Below are 20,057 nucleotides of genomic sequence, written 5' to 3'. Positions count from 1 at the left end.
TTAAAGATAAGAATATCTTAAAAGCAGCAAGAGAAAAGCCATTTACTAGGTGCAAGGGAACCCCGCTCTCATAAGACTGTCAGCTGATTTTTCAGCAGAAACCTTGCAAGCCGGAAGAGTGACATGATATATTTTAAGAGCTGAAAGAAAAAGAAAACAACAAAACTCCCAACCACGAATACACTACCTGGCAAGATTATTGTTCAGAATTGAAGAAGAATAAAGAGATTTTTAGATAAACAAGAGGTAATAGAATTTATCATCACGAAACTGGCCCTACAAAAAATGTTAAAGGGACTTCTTTAAGGTGGAAAAAAAGGCACTAACTAGTAATAAGAAAACATATGTAAGTAAAATTGTCACTAATAAAAGTAAATCTCTAATAAAGGTAAATAAATATGTAGTAAAGGTAGTGGGTTAATTACTTATAAAGCCAGCATGAAGACAAAAATCAAAAGTAGTAAAATTAGCTATAACCACAATAAATAGTTAAGGGACACACAAAGTAAAAGAATGTAAAATGTGACATCAAAAATATAAAACATTGTGGGGAGTAAAAATGTAGAGGTTTGGAATGCATTCAAACTTAAGTTGCTATCAATTTAAAATAGACTGTCATTATAGACTGTTTTATGTGGGTGTGCATATGTACATAAATGTGTGTATGTGTGTGTGTGTATATATATATATTTTTTTCTTGATATACATATAGTAGATACACAGAAGATAATGAGAAAGTAATCTAAATATAACACTAAAGAAAGTCATCAAACCATTAGGGAAGAAAGCAAGACAAGAGGAAAGGAATAGAGAGAAACTACAAAAACAGTCAGAAAACATTTAACAGTTTGGCAATAAGCATACACTTATCCAAAATTTATTAGGGATGGGGGGCACATTGCTTTCATATTTTTAAAAAATTAATCTTTCTGTTGTAGTTGATATACAATGTTACTTTAGTTTCAGGTATACAACTATGTCATGATTATAGTGATTCAAAACCTCTGTGCATTATGCTACCCTCACCACAAGTGTAGCTATCATCTGTCACCATATAATGCTATTACAATACCATTGATTATATTGCCTATTCAATAATTACTTTAGATAATTGGACCAAATTCTCTAATCGAAAATGTACAGTAGCTAAATGAATAAAGCAAGCAAAACAAGATTCATCTGTATGCTGCCTATAAGAGACTCAATTCAGATGTAAGGACACATAGACACTGAAAGTGAAGGGGTGGTAAAATATATTCCATGAAAATGGAAACAATAAGAAAGCTGGTGAAGTTATACTTGTATCAGACAAAATAGATTTTGAAACAAAGGCTATAATAAAAGATCAAGAAGGACATTATATAATGATAAAAGCCATTGCATAATGATACAGGAAGAATATATAACATTTATAAATATATATGCACCCCACATAGAAGCACAAAAAATATACAAAGGAAGTATTAAAGGACCTACAGAGATTAACAGCAATACAATAATAGAGAGGGACTTCAATATCCCACTTACATCAATGAATTGATCACCCAGACAGAAAGTCAATAAAGAAATATCAGTATTAAACAACATGTTAGATCAGATCTACTTAATAAATATGTGCAGAATATTCTATCCCAAAGCAGCAGAATACACATTCTTCTTATATGCATGTGAAACATTCTCCAGGATAGATCACATGTTAGGCCACAAAACAAGTGTCGATAAATTTAAGAAGATTAAAATCATATCAAGAATATTTTCTGACCACTATCCTGTGAAACTAGAAAAATAATTACAAGAATAATACTGAAAAAATAACAAATATATGAATATTAATTAAACATGTTAATGAACAATAAGTCCATCAACAAATAAATCAAAAGGGAAATAAAAAAGTAAAATAACTAAGAAAATTAAAATGGAAATACAACATACCAAAATCTATAGATTGCAGCAAAAGTCATTCTAAGAGGGAAGTGCATTGAGATATAGACTTAGCTCAAGAAACAAGAAATTTTTCTAATAAGAAATCTAACTTTTCACCTAAAGAAACTAGAAAAAGAACAAAGTCTAAATTTAGGAAAGTAAATAATAAAGATCAAAGCAGAAATAAGTGAAATAGGGACTTTAAAAAAAAGGAAAGATTAATGTAACTGAAAGATGGTTCTTTGAAAAGACAAGCAAAACTGACAAAACTTAGCTAGCTAGACTCACCAAAAACAATACAGAAATGGATCAAATAAATAAAATCAGAAATAAATAGAGGTTACAACTGATACCACAGAAATACAAAAGATCATAAGAAACTACTATAAACAGATATTTACCAACAAATTGGAGAACCTATAAGGAAAAAATAAATTCCTAGAAGCATACAATCTTCGAAGAATAAATCATGAATAGAAAAACTGAATAGACCAATTACTAGAGTAAATTAATAATCAAAAAAATTACCAACAAAAAAAAGTCTAGAACCAGATGGCTTCACTGGTAAATTCTAGCACACATTCAAAGAAGATTTAGGGACGCCTGAGTGGCTCAGCAGTTGAGTATCTGCCTTTGGCTCAGGGTGTGATCCTGGAGTCCCAGAATCAGGTCCCACATCAGGCTTCCTGCATGGAGCCTGCTTCTCCCTCTGCCTGAGTCTCTGCCTCTCTGTGTGTGTGTCTTCCAGGAATGAATAAATAAAATCTTTAAAAAAAGGAAGATTTAGCACCTATCCTCTAACTCTTCCAAAAACTCGAAGAAGAGGGAACATTTCCAAATTTATTTTTCAAGGCCAGCATTACCCAGATACTGAAACCAGACAAGGACATCACAAAAAACAAACCAACAACAACAGAATTTTGAGCCAATATCCCTGATGAACATAGATACAAAATCCTCAACAAAACATTAGCAAACCAAATTTACCAATACATTAAAAAGATCATACACCATGATTAAGTGGAATTTACTCCAGGGATGTAAGGATGTTTCCATATTCACGAATCAACCAACATAATACAACATATTAATGAAATGAAGGATAAAAATAAAAATAATATCATCTCAAGAGAAAATACATTTGACAAAAGTCAACATCCATTTATGGTAAAAATCCTCAACAAAGTGGGTATAGATGAAACATACCTCAACATAATTAAGGCTCATTATCACAAGCTCACAGATAATCTCATATTCAGTGGTGAAAAGCTGAACACTTTTTCTCTAAGATCAAAAGCAAGACAAATATTCCCACTCTCACCACTTTTATGGAACATGGTATTGGAAGTCCTATTGAGAGCAATTAGGCAAGAAAAAGAAATGAAGGCATCCAAATTGAAAAGGAAAATGTAAAGCTGTCATTATTTGCAGACAATATGATTTTATATATTAAAATATCCTGGGACACAAGCTGGCTCAGTGGTTGAGCGTCTGCCTTTGACCCAGGACATGATCCTGGGTCCCAGAATCAAGTCCCACATTGGGCTTCCGGTGGGGAGCCTGCTTCTCCCTCTGCCTATGTCTCTGCCTCTCTCTGTGTGTCTCTCATGGATAAATAAATAAAATCTTTTTTAAAAGTCCTATAGACTTCATGAAAAATTGTAGAACTAATAAATGAAGTCAGTAAAGTTGCAGGGTACAAAACCAATATACAAAAATTGGTTGCATTTCTATACACTAACAAACTATCAGAAAGAGAAAAAAATCTCCCCCACCCCCAAAAAGAAAACAATCCCATTTAAAATTGCATTAAAGAAATTTAGCCAAGGAGGTGGAAGTAAGTGAAAGTCTTGGGCACTAGAAAATATGACAGTGATGAAAAAAATTGAAGGAGACACAAATAAATGGAAAGGTATCCCATGCCCATGAATTGGAAGAATTAATCTTGCTATATGTTCCTATTACCCAAAGCAGTCTATAGGTTCAATGCAATTCCTATCAAAATTTGAATGGCATTTTCCACAGAAATAGAACAAACAATCCTAAAATTTGTGTGGAACCGCAAAAGACCCCAAGTAGCCAAAGCAGTTTTGAGAAGGAAAAATCTGGAGGCATCATACTGTTTTCATACTGAACTACTAAGCTGCAGTAATCAAAAACAGTTTGGTATTGGCATAAAAACAGATCAATGGAATGGAATAGAGAGCCCAGAAATAAACCTAAACACATATGGTTAATTAATTTTTAAAATATTTTATTTATTTATTCATGAGAGACACACACACACACACAGAGGCAGAGACATAGGCAGAGGGAGAAGCAGGCTCCGTGCAGGGAGCCCGACGTGAGACTCGATCCTGAGACTCCAGGACCACGCCCTGGGCCAAAGACAGGCGCTAAACTGCTGAGCCACCCAGGGATCCCTGGTTAACTAATTTATGACAAAGAAGGCAAGAATATACAACGGAGAAAGGATGCTCTCTTAAATGACGTTGGAAATATTGGACAGTCACATGCAAAATAATAAACCAGAACACTATTTTTTTAAGAATTTATTTATTTATTTATTTATTTATTTATTTATTTATTTATTTATTTATGAGCGACATAAGGAGAGAGGCAGAGACATAGGAAGAGGGAGAAGCAAGTTCCATGCAGAGAGCCCGATGCAAGGCTCAATCCTGGGACTCCAGGATCATGCCCTGAGCCAAAGGCAGACCCTCAACCACTGAGCCACCCAGGTGTCCCAACCAGAACACTATCTTAAACCATATGCAGAAATCAGCTCAAAATAGATTAAAGACTTGAATATAGAACCTGAAACTACAAACTCCTTAGAAGAAAACATAGTAAGCTTTCTGATAACATTGGCATTGATTTTTTTAGATCTGACTCCCAAATCAAAGGCAACAAAGACAAAAATAAGTGGGACTAAATCAGTCCAAAAAGTTTCTACATGGGAAGGGAAACAACCAATAAAATAAAAAGGCAACCTATTAAATGAGGGAAAAAATTGTAAATCATATATCATATGAGGGGTTAATATCCAAAGTATATAAAGAGCTCAACTCAATAGCAAGAAACAAGCAATCTGATTTTTTAAATAGGCACAAGATATAACTAGACATTTTTCAAAGACATATAGATGTTCAATAGGCACATGGAAAAATATTTAATATTTAAATATCAATAACTATTAGCAAAATGCATATCAAAATCACAAGGTATCACGTCACACCTGTTTGAAGTCTATTATCAAAAAGATATGAAATAACAAGTGTTGATGAGGATGTGGAGAAAAGAGAACACTTGTGTTCTGTTGGTGGGAATATACACTAGTGCAACCACTATGGAAAACAGTATGGAGATTCCTCAAAAAATAAAAATCAGAGGCACCGTATGATTTAGCAATTCCATTTCGGGGTATTTATGCAAAGGACTTGAAAACACTAACTCGAAAAGATCTGTGCACAAACATGTTCATTGCAGCATTATTTATAATGGTCAGATATTGAAACAACAAAACTGTTCATCAGTAGATGAATGAATAAAGAAGATGTGATATACACACAAAGTGAAATACTACTAAATCATAAAAAAGAGAATGAAGTCTTGCCCTTTGTAACATTAGGCCAATTGAAATAAGTCATACAGATAAATGCAATGTGATTTCACTTCTATATAGAATCTAAAAAACAAAAGAAACAAAACTCATAGATACACATGGAACAGATTGGTGGTTGCCAGAGGGGAAAGGGGTTGACAGCTGGGCAAAATAGGTGAAGATGGTCAAGAGGTATTAACTCCCAGATATTAAATAAATAAATCATGGGGATGTAATTACAGTGTAGTGGCTTTATTCAATAACATTGTATTGCACAGTTCAAAGTTAACAAGAGAGTAAATCTTAAAGGTTCTCATCACGAGGAAAAAAATTTGTAACTTTATATGATAACTAGACTTGTGATGATCACTTTGCAGAGTGTACAAATATTGAATTATGTTGTACACTTGAAACTAATATATGCCAATTTTACCTCCAAAAATAAATTGAAAAAGATAAAGTGTAGATGTGTGGAAATCAATTAGGATTATTCATCTAGGAGAGAAAGAATATTGAAATTTGAACTTGCATTCTGGCCATGAGGATGAGAATATATGGGCATATTTGAGAATTATTGTTTCAGTCATTAGGACTCAATGATAAATTAGATATGAAATTTGAGGGAGCGGGATATCACAAGCAAAACTTGGGGAATCTAACTTACACAAATGCATATAATATGACGCCATCCAGTGAGATGGGAGACGTTGCAGGACAACCCATTGAGGGGAAAATACTGGATTTAATACTGGATTTAGACTTTTGGAGGTTAAGTTGGCTTTGAAATTAAGTAAAGATTGGGTAGACCATGGAATATATGCTCCTGGAGCTCAAAGGGGAGCTCTGGCTAGAGATACTGACACATAGATGATATTTGAAACCATATACATAAATGAGTTAATCTAAGGGGAGAGTAAAGAGTAGGAAAAAATAGAAGAGAGAACTGTCCTAGTTCAGAGTCTTAAAAAATTATGGCATTTAAAGTACACGTGCAGCAGTCTAGAAGTGAATATTAATGTACGAATGTGCTACTTAATGAGTTTAGTACAATGTGGCTGGAGAATAGGTCAAGTGGGAGTTTATTTGGGAGTATATGGAGAGTAGATCATTTGGGGTCAGAATGTGGTAAGCCTGGAGGGCTATGCTAAGTTCAGGTTTCATTCTGGGCAAAGTGGGAAGCTGTGAGTGAGCTTTGAAGGGGAACTGGTAAAAGGATCAAATTTGCATTTTAGACAAATTATTCTGGCAGTAGTATATAAGATAGATTAATAGTTTGGGAGGTTGGAGACACTGGAATATAAATTAAGAAACTATTATAATCCCACAGTGGTTGTGAGAATGGAAAGTAGAGGATCTGAAAAACCTAGAGTAGTATAATTAATAGGAGAGTCAGAATGGGCTCTGAAATCAAGATGACTTGGAGAAGAGTACTGCCATTAAACAAGATTGGAAACATGCAATGAAAAGTAGGCCTGGAGATACAAGGAAACAGTTATAAGCTTTGTTTTGGATGTGTTAAATTTCATGTGCTAACTGGCCCAGCAGATAGCTGGAACAGCTAGTGTGGAGCTCGGGAGAGAAATTGAGGCCAGTGCTATAAATTTTGGAGTCTACACAGGATTCTTCACTGAAGCCATGAATTTGGATGAAAACTATCAGGAAGCTGAGTTTTATGTTTATGGGACAGGAGGAAGCTGATTCTGTAATCTTCTAAGAAAGTCAGAGATTGGGAACTGAGGACATTTTTGTATCTTCAGCACCCAGAGAGTAGAGTGATTATGGAGTAGGTGGCCATAATGTCAAATGCTGTAGATGGTGAAAGAGAGTATTAGTTTACTACATAAGCTGCTGGATACCATGTTTAAAGGTTACAGGTAATCTCTGAATAATTGGTTTCAAAGAATAACCACTGACTGCTAGGTCCAAAATGGTAGAGGCTAGTTGCAATAAGTTTAAGAGAGAAATGAGGACAGTCAGGAAGAAATTTATCTGCATTTCCATTACTCCTATTTATAATTTTTATTGTTTTCTGGCCCCTGTGATCATTTGATCAATGAAGATTGTTTTTTAAAACTATTTATGAAGTGTTATATAAATGTGACCATGTTTTTCTTTAAGTAGCTTAAATTTTTATCACATATCTCATAGGGCAGTGCTGAAGTCTCATTCAGTGATGTTTTATGACTGTACCAGCAGGTTGGCCTTAGGTTATTTTAAATTGTGTTTTCCAATGAATAAGAAAAGGTTTTCAGTCACATCAGTCTTTTTTTGCACAATGAAGTGATGATCTGGTTCTAATCTATCGAGATGATTAAGATACTGACATAAAAATATAATTATATAGTATAAATTTAAATGAGTTTCTCTATCTCAGCAATTATCTTCAAGTCCAGTGTAAAATACAAAATGCTGCTATGCTTTCTGGTCCCAATTAGATACAGTCTTCTGGTCGAGTTTTACAAATTGCTAAAGCCCTGATGGAAGATGCTGGAAGATACACATGTGTGGCGACCAATGCGGCGGGAGAAACACGGCAGCACCTTCAGCTACATGTGCATGGTAATGTCATTCCCATGTCTTAACAACAGAATATTTCTGTGGCTTTTTTTTTTAACATGATGGCTCATTTTATTGAATTACAGTATAAAAGAAATAGGTATTTATTTTTGTCTGTTTGAAAAAAGTTTTTTCTTACATTATCATAATTATAATTGTTCATATTAAGGTAGTTTGTCAAGATATCTGTTACGATATTCAGGTTGTCAAATAGAATGTGCTAGAGCTCATAAATAAATAAACATACCTCCCTGTGCTTTTAATGATTTGAATTCTGTTAACTAATAACTTTGTACAGATAACTTTTGTTGTAAAGATAGAGTTGCAGCATTGTTCCTTAACATTTTCTGTGATTTTTCTTTCTTGCTTGTAAGAGGGATTTTCTAAGTAGAAACTATCCTTGTCTCAGGATCTTCTCTCATGTGCTTTAATCAAAAGTCTGGGTGGCCATGGATATCTCATGAATATTCTAGCTTATAGTAAGCTGAAAAGACTATTTGACCTTGAATGTGAGACTTCAGATCTCTGGAGTCTCATCAGGAAGAGTCAAGAATTCTAAGCTTGGACTTTCCTAGTTCAGCCAAATATATTTGCAGAGAGCTATCCTAGATTTTTATACCTTATTGGTTTTTTCTAATCCTTGTGATTGCTTGTTAAATCCTTCATTCATTCATTCTTCATTGATTCATTCATTCATATACTCTACATTTACTGCACAATTTAACCTAGAAGGATGCCCAAGCATCTAGCTTGATTCCAGTTATATTGTCAGTAGGCAATCAATAAATATTAACAAATGAAAAAGTAAATAGTAAGTGAATGAAAAAAATTAAATTGGACATTAAATTTAGTCTACTTCTTTAAATATTTTTTATAATGATTTTAGTTATTTATTCATGAGAGACACAGAGAGAGAGAAGAGACACAGGCAGGGGGAGAAGCAGGCTCCATGCAGGGAGCCCGATGTGGGACTCAATCCCGGAACTCCAGGATCACGCCCTGAGCCAAAGGCAGATGCTTAACCGCTAAGCCATCCAGGCATCCCTATTTTATATTTAAATCAACTAGTTAAAAGATTCAGATCATCATGTCCTTAAATGTTTTTTTTATTTTTTTATTTTTTTTAAAGATGGTATTTATTTATTTGAGGGTGAGAAAGAGAACACAAGGAGGGGAGAGGCAGAGGCAGAGGGAGAGGGAAAAGGAAATTCCCCACGGGGCAGGAACCCGACTTGGGACTCTATCCCAGGACCCTGAGATCATGACCTGGGCCAAAGGAGATGTTTAACTGGCTGAGCCGCCCAGGCACCCCCCTAAATGTTTTTAATAAAACCATTTATTTCCCCCCTTTCCCCAAATGTGTACACCTAATTTAAGGATGTCATACACACAAAGCATATTCCTCAAGAGAACTTTTATTTTTTCATTTAGTAATTAACTTAAAGACCAGTATCTGATTATAACTATCTTGAAATTGCTTTGCCTGAAATTGACCCTGCTGTCTCTTATGTTGCCTTGAATTTACCTTGTTCTTTATAAGGCCTTCTTTCTCTCCCTAGTGCTCCTTGGCAGCTATCTCCAGCACATTTTGAGATCTTCACTTCCATCTAAGAGTGTGCTATGGAGGGGCTTCCTCTCCTTTCCCTGAGGCTCCTTCTCTCCTTGTACAGGCTATTTCTCTTCTCCCCTCCAATAATTTCAGTCTTTATCTAGTCTCCATTGTTGGCTAATAGGAAACAGCTGAGTAGGAGAGCAGGATATGCTGCAGTCATCACAGGCACCAGAGTCAGACCCATTGTGGTTGAAATCCTTTTTAACCACTATCTGTGTAACCATGAACAAACCATTTAATTTCTTTGAGTATCTGATTTGCAGAGTGCTTTTGAGGTTTTAAGATATTAGAAGCAAAACATTTCCCACTTTCAGGTGTTATCAAAAAAGGAAGAGTGTTTTTGTTCTCTAAACTGAATTAAAATATTAAATGAAGACTGTATACTGAAAACAGAGTATCTGTCTCTGGAGCTGGGAAGAACCAAACAAACTTCAGTATTTGGGGCTCCCAAATTTCAGTGTTCATAAAAATTATATCTATTACATATTAAAAATATAGCTTCCTGGGCACAGTTCCAGATCTGAAACAGCATCTCTGATGCAAGTGGTCTGTATGTCATTACTCAGAGAAACATTGGCCCAGACTCTAAAAACTGGCTTAGAAACTAATGTAGTCAAGAATGATTGAAAACCAGAGTTCATAAAAGAAATCAAGGATCTCATCAAATACAAAGCAACAACAGAAACAAAAAACAGAGTTGATACCTAAGAAAACATAAGCCTATGAACCCACTGTCTAAATATGGTAACAAAATATATGTTAGCAGGGATCACAATTAAGGTACACATGTACAAGAAAAATCATCAGAGAAAGAGGCAACAAGCTGGAAGACATCTGAGTTTATGTGAAAAGAAATAGAAGGTTAGTCATTGTAAGGATTTATTAAATGCTACCAAATTGGATGGAGAATATAAAACAGTCTCCTTGATACAAATCACAAATGGAACAAAGACAATATACATTATAGTATCTGAAAATGTTTTCTTTAATATGACATTGACTTGTCCAGATAATAGTTCATCAGTTTGAAAGGAGAAGAAATGATAAAGTGAACTTCTAATACTGAGTATGATCAACCTGAAGGGAAGTGGTTGGCTACTATACAAGAATCTGGACAGAAAGCTGACTTATCATCTTGGCCCTCCTGACAAGCAGTGTGTCACATTGGATGCAAATGGCTCCCAACTAGCTTCTGTCCCCTTCAATACTTGTATTAATAATTTTAGTGAGAATTGGAGATGTTAACAAAAAATACAGGAATGTCTAAGTATTAGTTGATCATAGATTTCAAAAAGAATTCAGAAGTTAAAATGGCAAGTTAAGGGATCCCTGGGTGGCGCAGCGGTTTGGCGCCTGCCTTTGGCCCAGGGCGCGATCCTGGAGACCCGGGATCGAATCCCACCTCGGGCTCCCGGTGCATGGAGCCTGCTTCTCCCTCTGCCTGTGTCTCTGCCTCTCTCTCTCTGTGACTATCATAAATAAATAAAAATTTAAAAAAAAAAAGGCAAGTTAATCTGATGTGAAAAACTACATAAGAGTAGGGTTGGAGAAGAGTGGGTTAAAGACACCACACATTGAAATACTGGAGATGTCAATGGTTTTTTGTAATTACTATAGATACAATCATTCAATTTCATAATAAAGCTAATTAATCTTAGAAGTCAGTAATAGAAACTTACAGTACAAACAACGAGAAAGGAATTAGCCCTATTATATTTTTGCTCTCTGAATGCTTCTGAAGTATTGTATCAAGTCCTGGTGCTATATTTTAAGAGGGACATTGAAAAATCTATAGAAAAGCAGCTATCATTTAATTTAGTTTCTTTATTAATTTATTTAACCAATCTTATAATTGCTTTCTATTTGAGTATTTGTTTTAATCCCAGTCTCTGTTGATGGGGTGACGTATTCTTTTTTGGGGGGGGGGGTGACATATTCAGCAAATGAGTATTTACCGTAATTGTTCTCTAAATATATTAAATCCTAAAAGTTCAGCTTTATAATTGTTTAATATTTTCCTTTCTTATAATAAAGACTGTAGATGCTTCCATTCTTTTCAAGCATGGAAAAAAGTGTTTTCAAAAAGGTGAAGTAAGGGTGGTTTGGCTCCTGGAAGACATAGAAGACTAAGTCATGATCATGAGGAGAGGGACATTCTTGTGATCCCCTACATTTCTTAGGTGGAGTTCTGTCCATTAGAGAAGGCAGAGTCTCTCAGTAGGTGGTCCTTTTTGATCATCAAAGTTTCATAATTCTGAAAGTTCTAATTCTCTAGAACAAACTATGAAATTTTATCTAAACCTCAGATATTTGCCAAGTGAGACAGATGTTTCCACAAACAGATGATTACTTGGGGCCTAATGGCTCAAGCATTCATTACATCTGCACTTAATTATATCCCAGGAAAGATTAATCAAGGTGAAGCACCCAGAAGTGGCATATTGTGGTTAAAAGCATGGACTTTGAATTTGTGTCCCTATACTGCCAAGTAATATCATGAGGACAACAGGCATAGAGGTTAACTCTTTAAATATGTTTTCTCATCTATAAAATGGGAAGGATAATTATAACTACTATAATCAGAAGGTTGTAAGGATTGAATGAAAGACTATACATGCTTACAACTACAAGCTTAGCCTGGTGCCTGATTTCCTAGTTATCATCTGTAAATGGTAGCTTAACAACTGTTTTGGCCAAATGCATTGGCTTTTGGCCCTTCTCACAGCACCAACCTTTTAACAAATATATCTGAAGTTTTGGTGCCTTTACTGTTGGCCAGGAACCATCTTGGGTCTGTATTAGTTGTCTGATAAAAACATTAGTAGAGTGCCCCTTAGTTTAATTTTAATTATTTTAACGTATTCGCTTGGCTAACATCTCCCAACACCCACTTAAAAGGTTCTGTATTTTGCTTAATAGCTCACTTGTGACCTAAAGGAGACTTGGGAATATTGCAGGGAAATTTTTTTTTCTTTTTTCTTTTCTTTTCTTTTTTTTTTTTAATGGATCACTTCAGTTCAGAACTCTAGTATTATCTTAGTATAAATAAATTTATTACTCACTATATCTTAATTTTGGTGGTTGGGTAGGATTAACTCACTTTTAAATCAGTTATATATTCAATCAGATTTAACCAGGATTTGAAAAAGTCAGTTCATACCTGTGAGTAATTAAATTCATAGGTAAAAAAAAAAATTCATAGGTAAAGTCTAGCCCATGATATGTTCAGAAGTAGGTATTGTGGTATTGGCATGGTAATCCACATGCAGCTTTTGGAAGAAGGACAACAGAGGAAAAAATCAACAAGTTGAATGGAATTCAACCTCTTGGAGTATGCAGACATTTATTATTAACATAAGATATTGTTACCTTACTAATGTTACTGTCTAAAACAGTGCTTACCTAAATTCAAAATTGCACGATGATTCTTTTAAATGCTAGAAGATATATATATCACATCTTCTTTATCCATTCATCTGTTATTGGACACTTAGATTTTTTCCATATCTTGGCTATTGTGAATAATGCTGTAGTGAACACTGGAGGGCATATATGTCTTTGAGATAAATGTCTTTGAGATGCTATTTCATTTCCTTTAATTATATACCCAGAAGTGGGATTGCTGGATCATACGATAATTCTATTTGTAATTTTTTGAGGAGCCTCCATACTGTTTTCCATAATGGCTCTACCAATTTACATTCCTACCAAGAATGTACAAAGGTTCCTTTTTTCCCGCATCCTCACCAACACTCATTTTCTCTTATGTTTCTTATAATAATCATTCTAACACGTGAGGTCATATTTCATTGTGGGTTTGATATGTATTTCTGTGATGATGGGTTGTGTTGAGCACCTTTTCATGAACCTGTTGGTCACTTCTTAGTCTTTTTTTGGAAATATTTCTATTCATGTCCTTTACCCATTACTTGATTTGTTTTCTTACTCTTGAGTTGTGTTAAGTCTCTTATGTATTTCAAATATTAATCCTTTTTCAGATATATGGTTTGCAAATTTTTTCTTCCATTTAGTGCATTGCCATTTTCATTGTCAATTGTTTTCTTTGCTGTACAGAAGTTTTTTAGTTTGCTGTAGTCCCACTTGTTTATTTTGCTTTTGTTGTGACTTTAGTGTCATATCCCAAAATATTATTGCTAAAAATAATGTTAAGTATCTTTCCCCTTATGTTTTCTTCTAGGAGTTTTTGTGGTCTCAAGTCTTACATTTAAGGCTTTAATCCATTTCATGTTAATTTTTGAGTACCACACTGTCTTGGTTACACTGATTTATTTTCATATATTAAGCCACCCATGCCCTCCTAGAACTAGACCCTCTTGGTCATGGTGCTTAATTTGCTTGATATGTTGATGGATTCACTTATTAGTATTTTGTTGATTATTTTTGTATCTGTCTTCATAAGGGAATTTGATCTGTAGTGTACTTTTTTATTGTCTGTCTCTGTCTCATTTTCTTATCATAGTACAACTGGCTTCTTAGAATGATTTGAAAAGTTCCCTGCTTTATTGGGAGGAGGTTTGTGAAGGATTCGCATTAATTTTTCTTAAATGTTTCATAGAATTCCCAGTAAAGCCACTTGGGCCTAGCGTTTTCTTTGTGGGATGTTTTTTATTACTGATATAATTTTTAAATTTTTATCCATCTATTCAGATATTCTATTTTTTCTTGAGTCAGTTTCAGTAGTTTATGACTTTGTAGAAATCATCTATTTCATCTAGATTTTCTAATTTGTGGGCACACATTTATTATATTCCTTCATTGTCCTTTTTAATTCTACAAGGTTGAATTTCATTTCAAATTGTAGTAATTTGGTCTTCTCTCTTTTGTTATGTCTTGGTTGGTCTATCTAAAATTTTGCCCTTAAAAAAAATAAATAAATAAATTAAATAAATAAAATAAAATAAATAAATAAATAATAAAATTTTGCCCTTGTTTACCTTTACAAAATATCAGGTTTTAGTCTTTTTTATTTTCATTTTTCTATTGTCTATTTTATTAATTTATGCTCTAATGTTTATTATCTTCTTTTGCTTGTTTTGGATTTACTTTTCTTTTTTCTGGCTTCTTAAATTGAAAGGTTAGATTATTGATTTGAGATTTATTTTGAATATAGTTGTTTATAGCCTACATTTTACTCTAAGCATTGCTTTATGTGTACCCCATAAGTTTTGGTATGTTGTCTGTTTATTTTAATTTATCTCAGGGTATTATCTAATATCTCATATGATTTATTGACCACTTGTTTACTTAAGAGTGTGTTACTTAATTTCCCAAATCTTCTCATATCATTGATTCATAATTTATTCCATTGTGGTAAGAGAACATGCTTTGTATGATTTTAATATTTTTAAATATATTGAGACTTGTTTTTTGCCTATCTTATAGTCTGTCCTTGAGAATGTTACATGTGCATTTGAGAAGAATGTGTATTCTGCTGTTGTTGGATGGAGTGTTCTATGTGTATTTGTGGTTTATACTGTTGCTCAAGTCTTCTGTTTTCTCTTTGATTTTGTTTAGTTGTTCTACCCATTACTGAAACTGAAATATTAATGTCTTCAGCTGTTATTGTTGAATTACCTATTTCTCCTTTTGATTCTGTCAGTTTTTGTTCTGTGTACCTTGAGACCTCTGTTGTTATGTAAATGTTATAATTGTTATATCTTTTTATGTGTTGACAGTGTCCTTTAAAATTGCCCCATTTTGTTGCTAATTTTGTTTTAAAGCCTACTTTGTTTGATGTTAGTATAGCCTCTGTTTTTTGTTTGGTTACCATTTGTATAGTATATCTTTTTGCAACCTTTCACTTTCAACCTATTCGTATCTTGGACTCTGAAGTGTGTCTCTTGTAGACAACATATGATTGAGTCATGTTTTTATTTTTTATTTTTTAAATCCATTCTGTTACTCTGTGCCTTTGAGTAGTGTTTAATCCATTTACATTTAATGTAATTACTGACATGATAGAGTTTATGGTCTACCATGCTATGTGCTTTTTATATGTATTATGTCATTTTGGTTTTTATGTTTCTCCATTACTGCCTTTTTATATTGAATTGCTATTTTCTTGTGTACCATTTTATTTCTCTTGTTTATGCTACTATATTTTAAAAATTTATTTTAAACCATTATTCATCATGATCCCATCAATATTGACTTGTAGTTATTGATTTATGCTGCTGTCTTTTAAATCAGAAGGGAGAAAAAAGTTATGCTTTAAATATACAGTTTTACAGTTTTACTGTCTTTACTATTAGTTACTTCTACTAGTGCTCTTTATTTCTTCATGTGTATTAGAATTGCTATTTCTTTGCAGCCTGAAGGACATTTAGTATTTCTTGTAAGGCTGGAGACTAGCAACGAATTTTCTGTTTTTTGATTTTCAATGAAGGTTTTAATTTCTCCTTCAAAAGGATAGTTTTGCTAAAGATAGAATTCTTTGTTGATAGTCTTTTTCTTTCAGGACTCTTAATAAGTCTCCTAATGCCCTGTGGCCTCCATGTTTTTTGATGAAAAATCAACTATTAAACTTATTGAGGTTTCCTGTACATCACTTCTCCATCTTGCTGCTTTTAAGATTCTCTTTTTTATGATGTATTTGGGTATGAGTTTCTTTGAGAGTTTACCCAAGTTGGACTTTGTTGAACTTCTTAAATGTGTGCATTAATGTTTTTTCCAAAGTTTGGGACGTTTTCAACCATATATCTTCAAATACTCTTTTCTCTCTTGCCTCTCCTTTGGGACTTTAATTATGCATAATGCTTGATGGTGTCCCACAAGCCTCAGAGTCTCTGTTCTCTTAATTTTTCTTTATTCTTTTTTCTTTCTACTCCTAAACTTGGATAATTTCAATTAACCTATCTTTAAATTACTGATTCTTTCTTCTTCCAACTCAAATATTGCACTTTTAAATTTCGGACTTTCTGTTTGGTTCTTTCTACAATTTCTGGTTCTTGATCAATACTCTCTATTTAGTGAAACATCATTCTCCTACTTTCCTTTAGATCTTTAAACATGTTTCTTTTAACTCTTGGGATGTAATAAAATAGCTGATTTATTTTATTTTTTTAATTTTAAGATTTTTTTTTAAGAGGGAAAGAAAAGGGAAGTGGAGCGGGGGATTGGGGGAGAATGAAAGAGAGAGAGAGAGAGAGAATGAATCTTAAGCAAGCTCCACTACCCAGCACAGAGCCTGACACAGGGCTCAGTCTCATGACCCTGAGATCATGACATGAGCTGAAATCTAGAGTTGGATATTTAACCAACTGAGCCACCCAGGCATCCCTTTAAAAAGCTGATTTAAAGTCTTTGTCTAAGAAGTTCAATATCTGAGCTTCCTTATGGACATATTCTCTTGACTGCTTCTTTTTCCAGGCATGGACCATTCTTTCTTATTTCTTTGCATGTCTCATAACTTTTTGAAAAGTAGACATTTTAAGTGTAATGTGGTATAAAATAACGCTTAACATCACAAATCATCAAAGGAATGCATATCAAAACTACAATGAGATGTCACCTTACACATGTCAGAATGGCTAAAGTCAAAAACACAAGAAATACCAACAGTTAGCCAAGATTTAGGAAAAAAAGGAACACTCTTGTGCTGTTGGTGGGAATGCAAACTGGTGCAACCACTGTGAACAAAAGTATAGAGGTTCCTCAAAAAATTAAAAATGTATTTACCTTATGATCCAGTAATTCCACTATTGGGTATTTACCCAAAGAATGAAAAAACACTAGTTCAAAAAGATACATGTACTCCTATATTAATTGTAGCAATACTTACGATAGTGAAATTATGGAAGCAACCCAAATGTTCATCAATAGATGAACGGATAAAGAAAATGTGATATTGTAAGATAGATAAGATTGTTGATAGATAGATAGATAGATAGATAGATAGATATAATGTAATATTACTTGTTGCCATTTGCAACAAAAGTAATGTAATATTACTTGTTGCCATTTGCAACAACATGGCTGCATCTAGAGAGTATAATGCTAAGTGAAATAAGTCAGTCAGAGAAAGACAAATATCATATGATTTCACTCATGTGGAATATAAGAAACAAAACAAAAGAACAAAGAAAAAGAGATGAGCCAAAAAACAGACTCTTAGCTATGGAGAATAAATTGGTGGTTGCCATCAGAAGGGAGGTTACTGTGACAACAGTGCATGAGTGTTCCTTTTGTGGTTGGGGGAATGGATTATATAAGTGAAGGGGATTAAGAATACACCTACCATGATGATCACTGAGTGATGTATATAATTTTCAAAGCACTATATTGTACACCTGAAACTAATATAACTGTACATTAACTATACTAGAATTAAAACATTAAAATTTTAAAAAGTAATAATATAATGTGGCAGTTCTGGAAACAATTTTCTCTTCTTTCCATAGTTATTATTGTTGTAGTTGTCACTGCTGTTGCTGGGTGTTTGTTTGTTTGTTTTTGTCTTCTGTTTATTTACTTAACATGTAGGTGGAATACTGGTACTCCCCAAGATAGTCACATCTTACTCCTAGAACCTGTGACTATGTTAGGTCACATGCCTCATAGGAATTAAGAATACAGATGGAATTAAGGTTGTTAATCAACTTACCTCAAAATAGGGAGCTTACCCTGGATTATCCAGGTGGGTCTGGTGTAATCAGAAGGACATTAAAAGTGGATGAAAGGGGCAGGACTTCAGAGTGAGAGGATGTGAGAAAGTCTTATGAATCCTTCACACGTTCCCATTGCTGGTTTTAAAGATGGATGAAGGGAGGCCACAAACCAAGGAATATAAGTGACCTCTATAAATTGGAAAAGATGAGGAAATAGATTCTCCTCTGTGGCCTACAGAAAGGAACTGAGCCCTTCTGAGACATTTATTTTAGCCCAGTGAGACTGTTGGACTTCTTATCCATAAAACTATAAGATAATAAATTTGTATTGTTGAAACTGTCAAGTTTGAGGCAATTTATTGTGAAAGCAAGACGAAACTAATATGGTGAGTTTTCTGAACAATTTCTATAAAGTCTGTTTTTACAGATTTTAACCTGCCCCAGGGGAAAAGGTTGTTTGCACTAGAAAACTCTGCATCTGATTAAATAAAGACAAATCCTTTGAGTGGGGATTTCCAGGGAAGGACCAGACAGGTCAAACAGTGGCAGTTTTCTAGGAATAGTGCTGTTAGGTAGCTCCTAACCTATTCTGGCTCTTTCAGTATCTGCTAGGTTCTTTTTTTCTCTGTGGTTGCTAGGCTATTTATTTTCAAGGTTACTGCTGATCTGGGGAAAGAGTGCTGGGAATAGAGGGAGATAAAATGCCATGAAACTCACTGTTCTTAATGAGATTTAGCTGTTTTTCTTGAATAAACACTTGTTGGATTGTTGTAAGTCTTTGGTTAATTTCCAGAGTTCTGAAAAAGTTGATTTTGACAAATTTTCCAGTGTTCTTGTTTCTTTTATGGAGGAGTGGATTTTTTGGAGTCCTTACTCTGCCATTCTTGCTGACATCTAATCTTTTTTTCTTTAAGTACTTAAGGGGAGTGAAAAATAGCCAACCCACTCCATAGCTGTTGCATTTCTTACCATAATGTTTTATTGCAGCAGCTACATAGTCTGTCAAAGCCTTCAGTGATCACTTCAGTCCAGAAGGCTTCAAGTGAGTATTTAAATAACTGTTTTGAAGGAATGTGCCATGGATTAATTATTTTTCCTTTTCAGTTGGAAAAGTCAGATAGCCATATTTAAAAGTCTTTTGTCCCTAAATATCATGTCATTCATCTGAATTCAGTGCAGAAAATAGAAACATTCTAGGCATTTCAAGCTGTAAGAGTTAACTCATTGAATTAAATGGAGACAGATACTTAAGAGAGGATTGATTGGGTTTTAGGCTTTGTCTTCAGGAACAATCTCCAGAAATACAGATATTTACCCTTGAGGACATATTTTATTTTAAACTTGTTGAAAACCAGCTTTGAGTTTCATTGTCTTTCGTAGTTGTTTTTGATTGTTTTCTTTGGTATTGTCTTCTGTTTATTTTATTATTTCCTTATCCCTGACTTCTTTTGGTTTATTTTATTGGTTTTTTTCTGGATTCTGAATTGAATGTTTGGAACATTTATTTTCATTGTTTCTTAGTTTTTGATATGTTAATTAGGGCTCTAGGATTTCCCTTGAATACTATACTATACAGCTAGGTGACACACTCTGTTTTCATTTTAATCAATCTCATTCTGTTTTATTTTTTTCTGATCATATACTTTTGTCTTGATTTCCTCTTTAATGAGGTTATCCCCCTGTAAAGAGCTTTACATTTTTGTTTTTGATTTATACTCATTTTTGTTAGAGTTTT

The 20,057-nt window shown here is 33.9% G+C and overlaps 1 protein-coding gene across 4 annotated transcripts in view; it reads left to right on the top strand.

Annotated features, from left to right (window-relative positions):
• The window catches only part of HMCN1 (hemicentin 1), a 464,969-nt gene that overhangs the window by 286,595 nt on the left and 158,317 nt on the right, over positions 1 to 20,057 (top strand). For all 4 annotated transcript variants that reach the window (XM_077901922.1, XM_077901921.1, XM_077901924.1 and 1 more), the window contains one exon: positions 7,963 to 8,086. In XM_077901922.1, the coding sequence (XP_077758048.1) occupies positions 7,963 to 8,086 (124 nt within the window). The remainder of the gene's footprint in view (positions 1 to 7,962; positions 8,087 to 20,057) is intronic.

This window comes from Canis aureus, chromosome 6 (genome assembly GCF_053574225.1).
Source record: "Canis aureus isolate CA01 chromosome 6, VMU_Caureus_v.1.0, whole genome shotgun sequence".
NCBI lineage: Eukaryota > Metazoa > Chordata > Mammalia > Carnivora > Canidae > Canis > Canis aureus.
The sequence above is the reverse complement of the archived record's forward strand: the minus strand, read 5'-3'. Positions and strand labels throughout refer to the sequence as shown.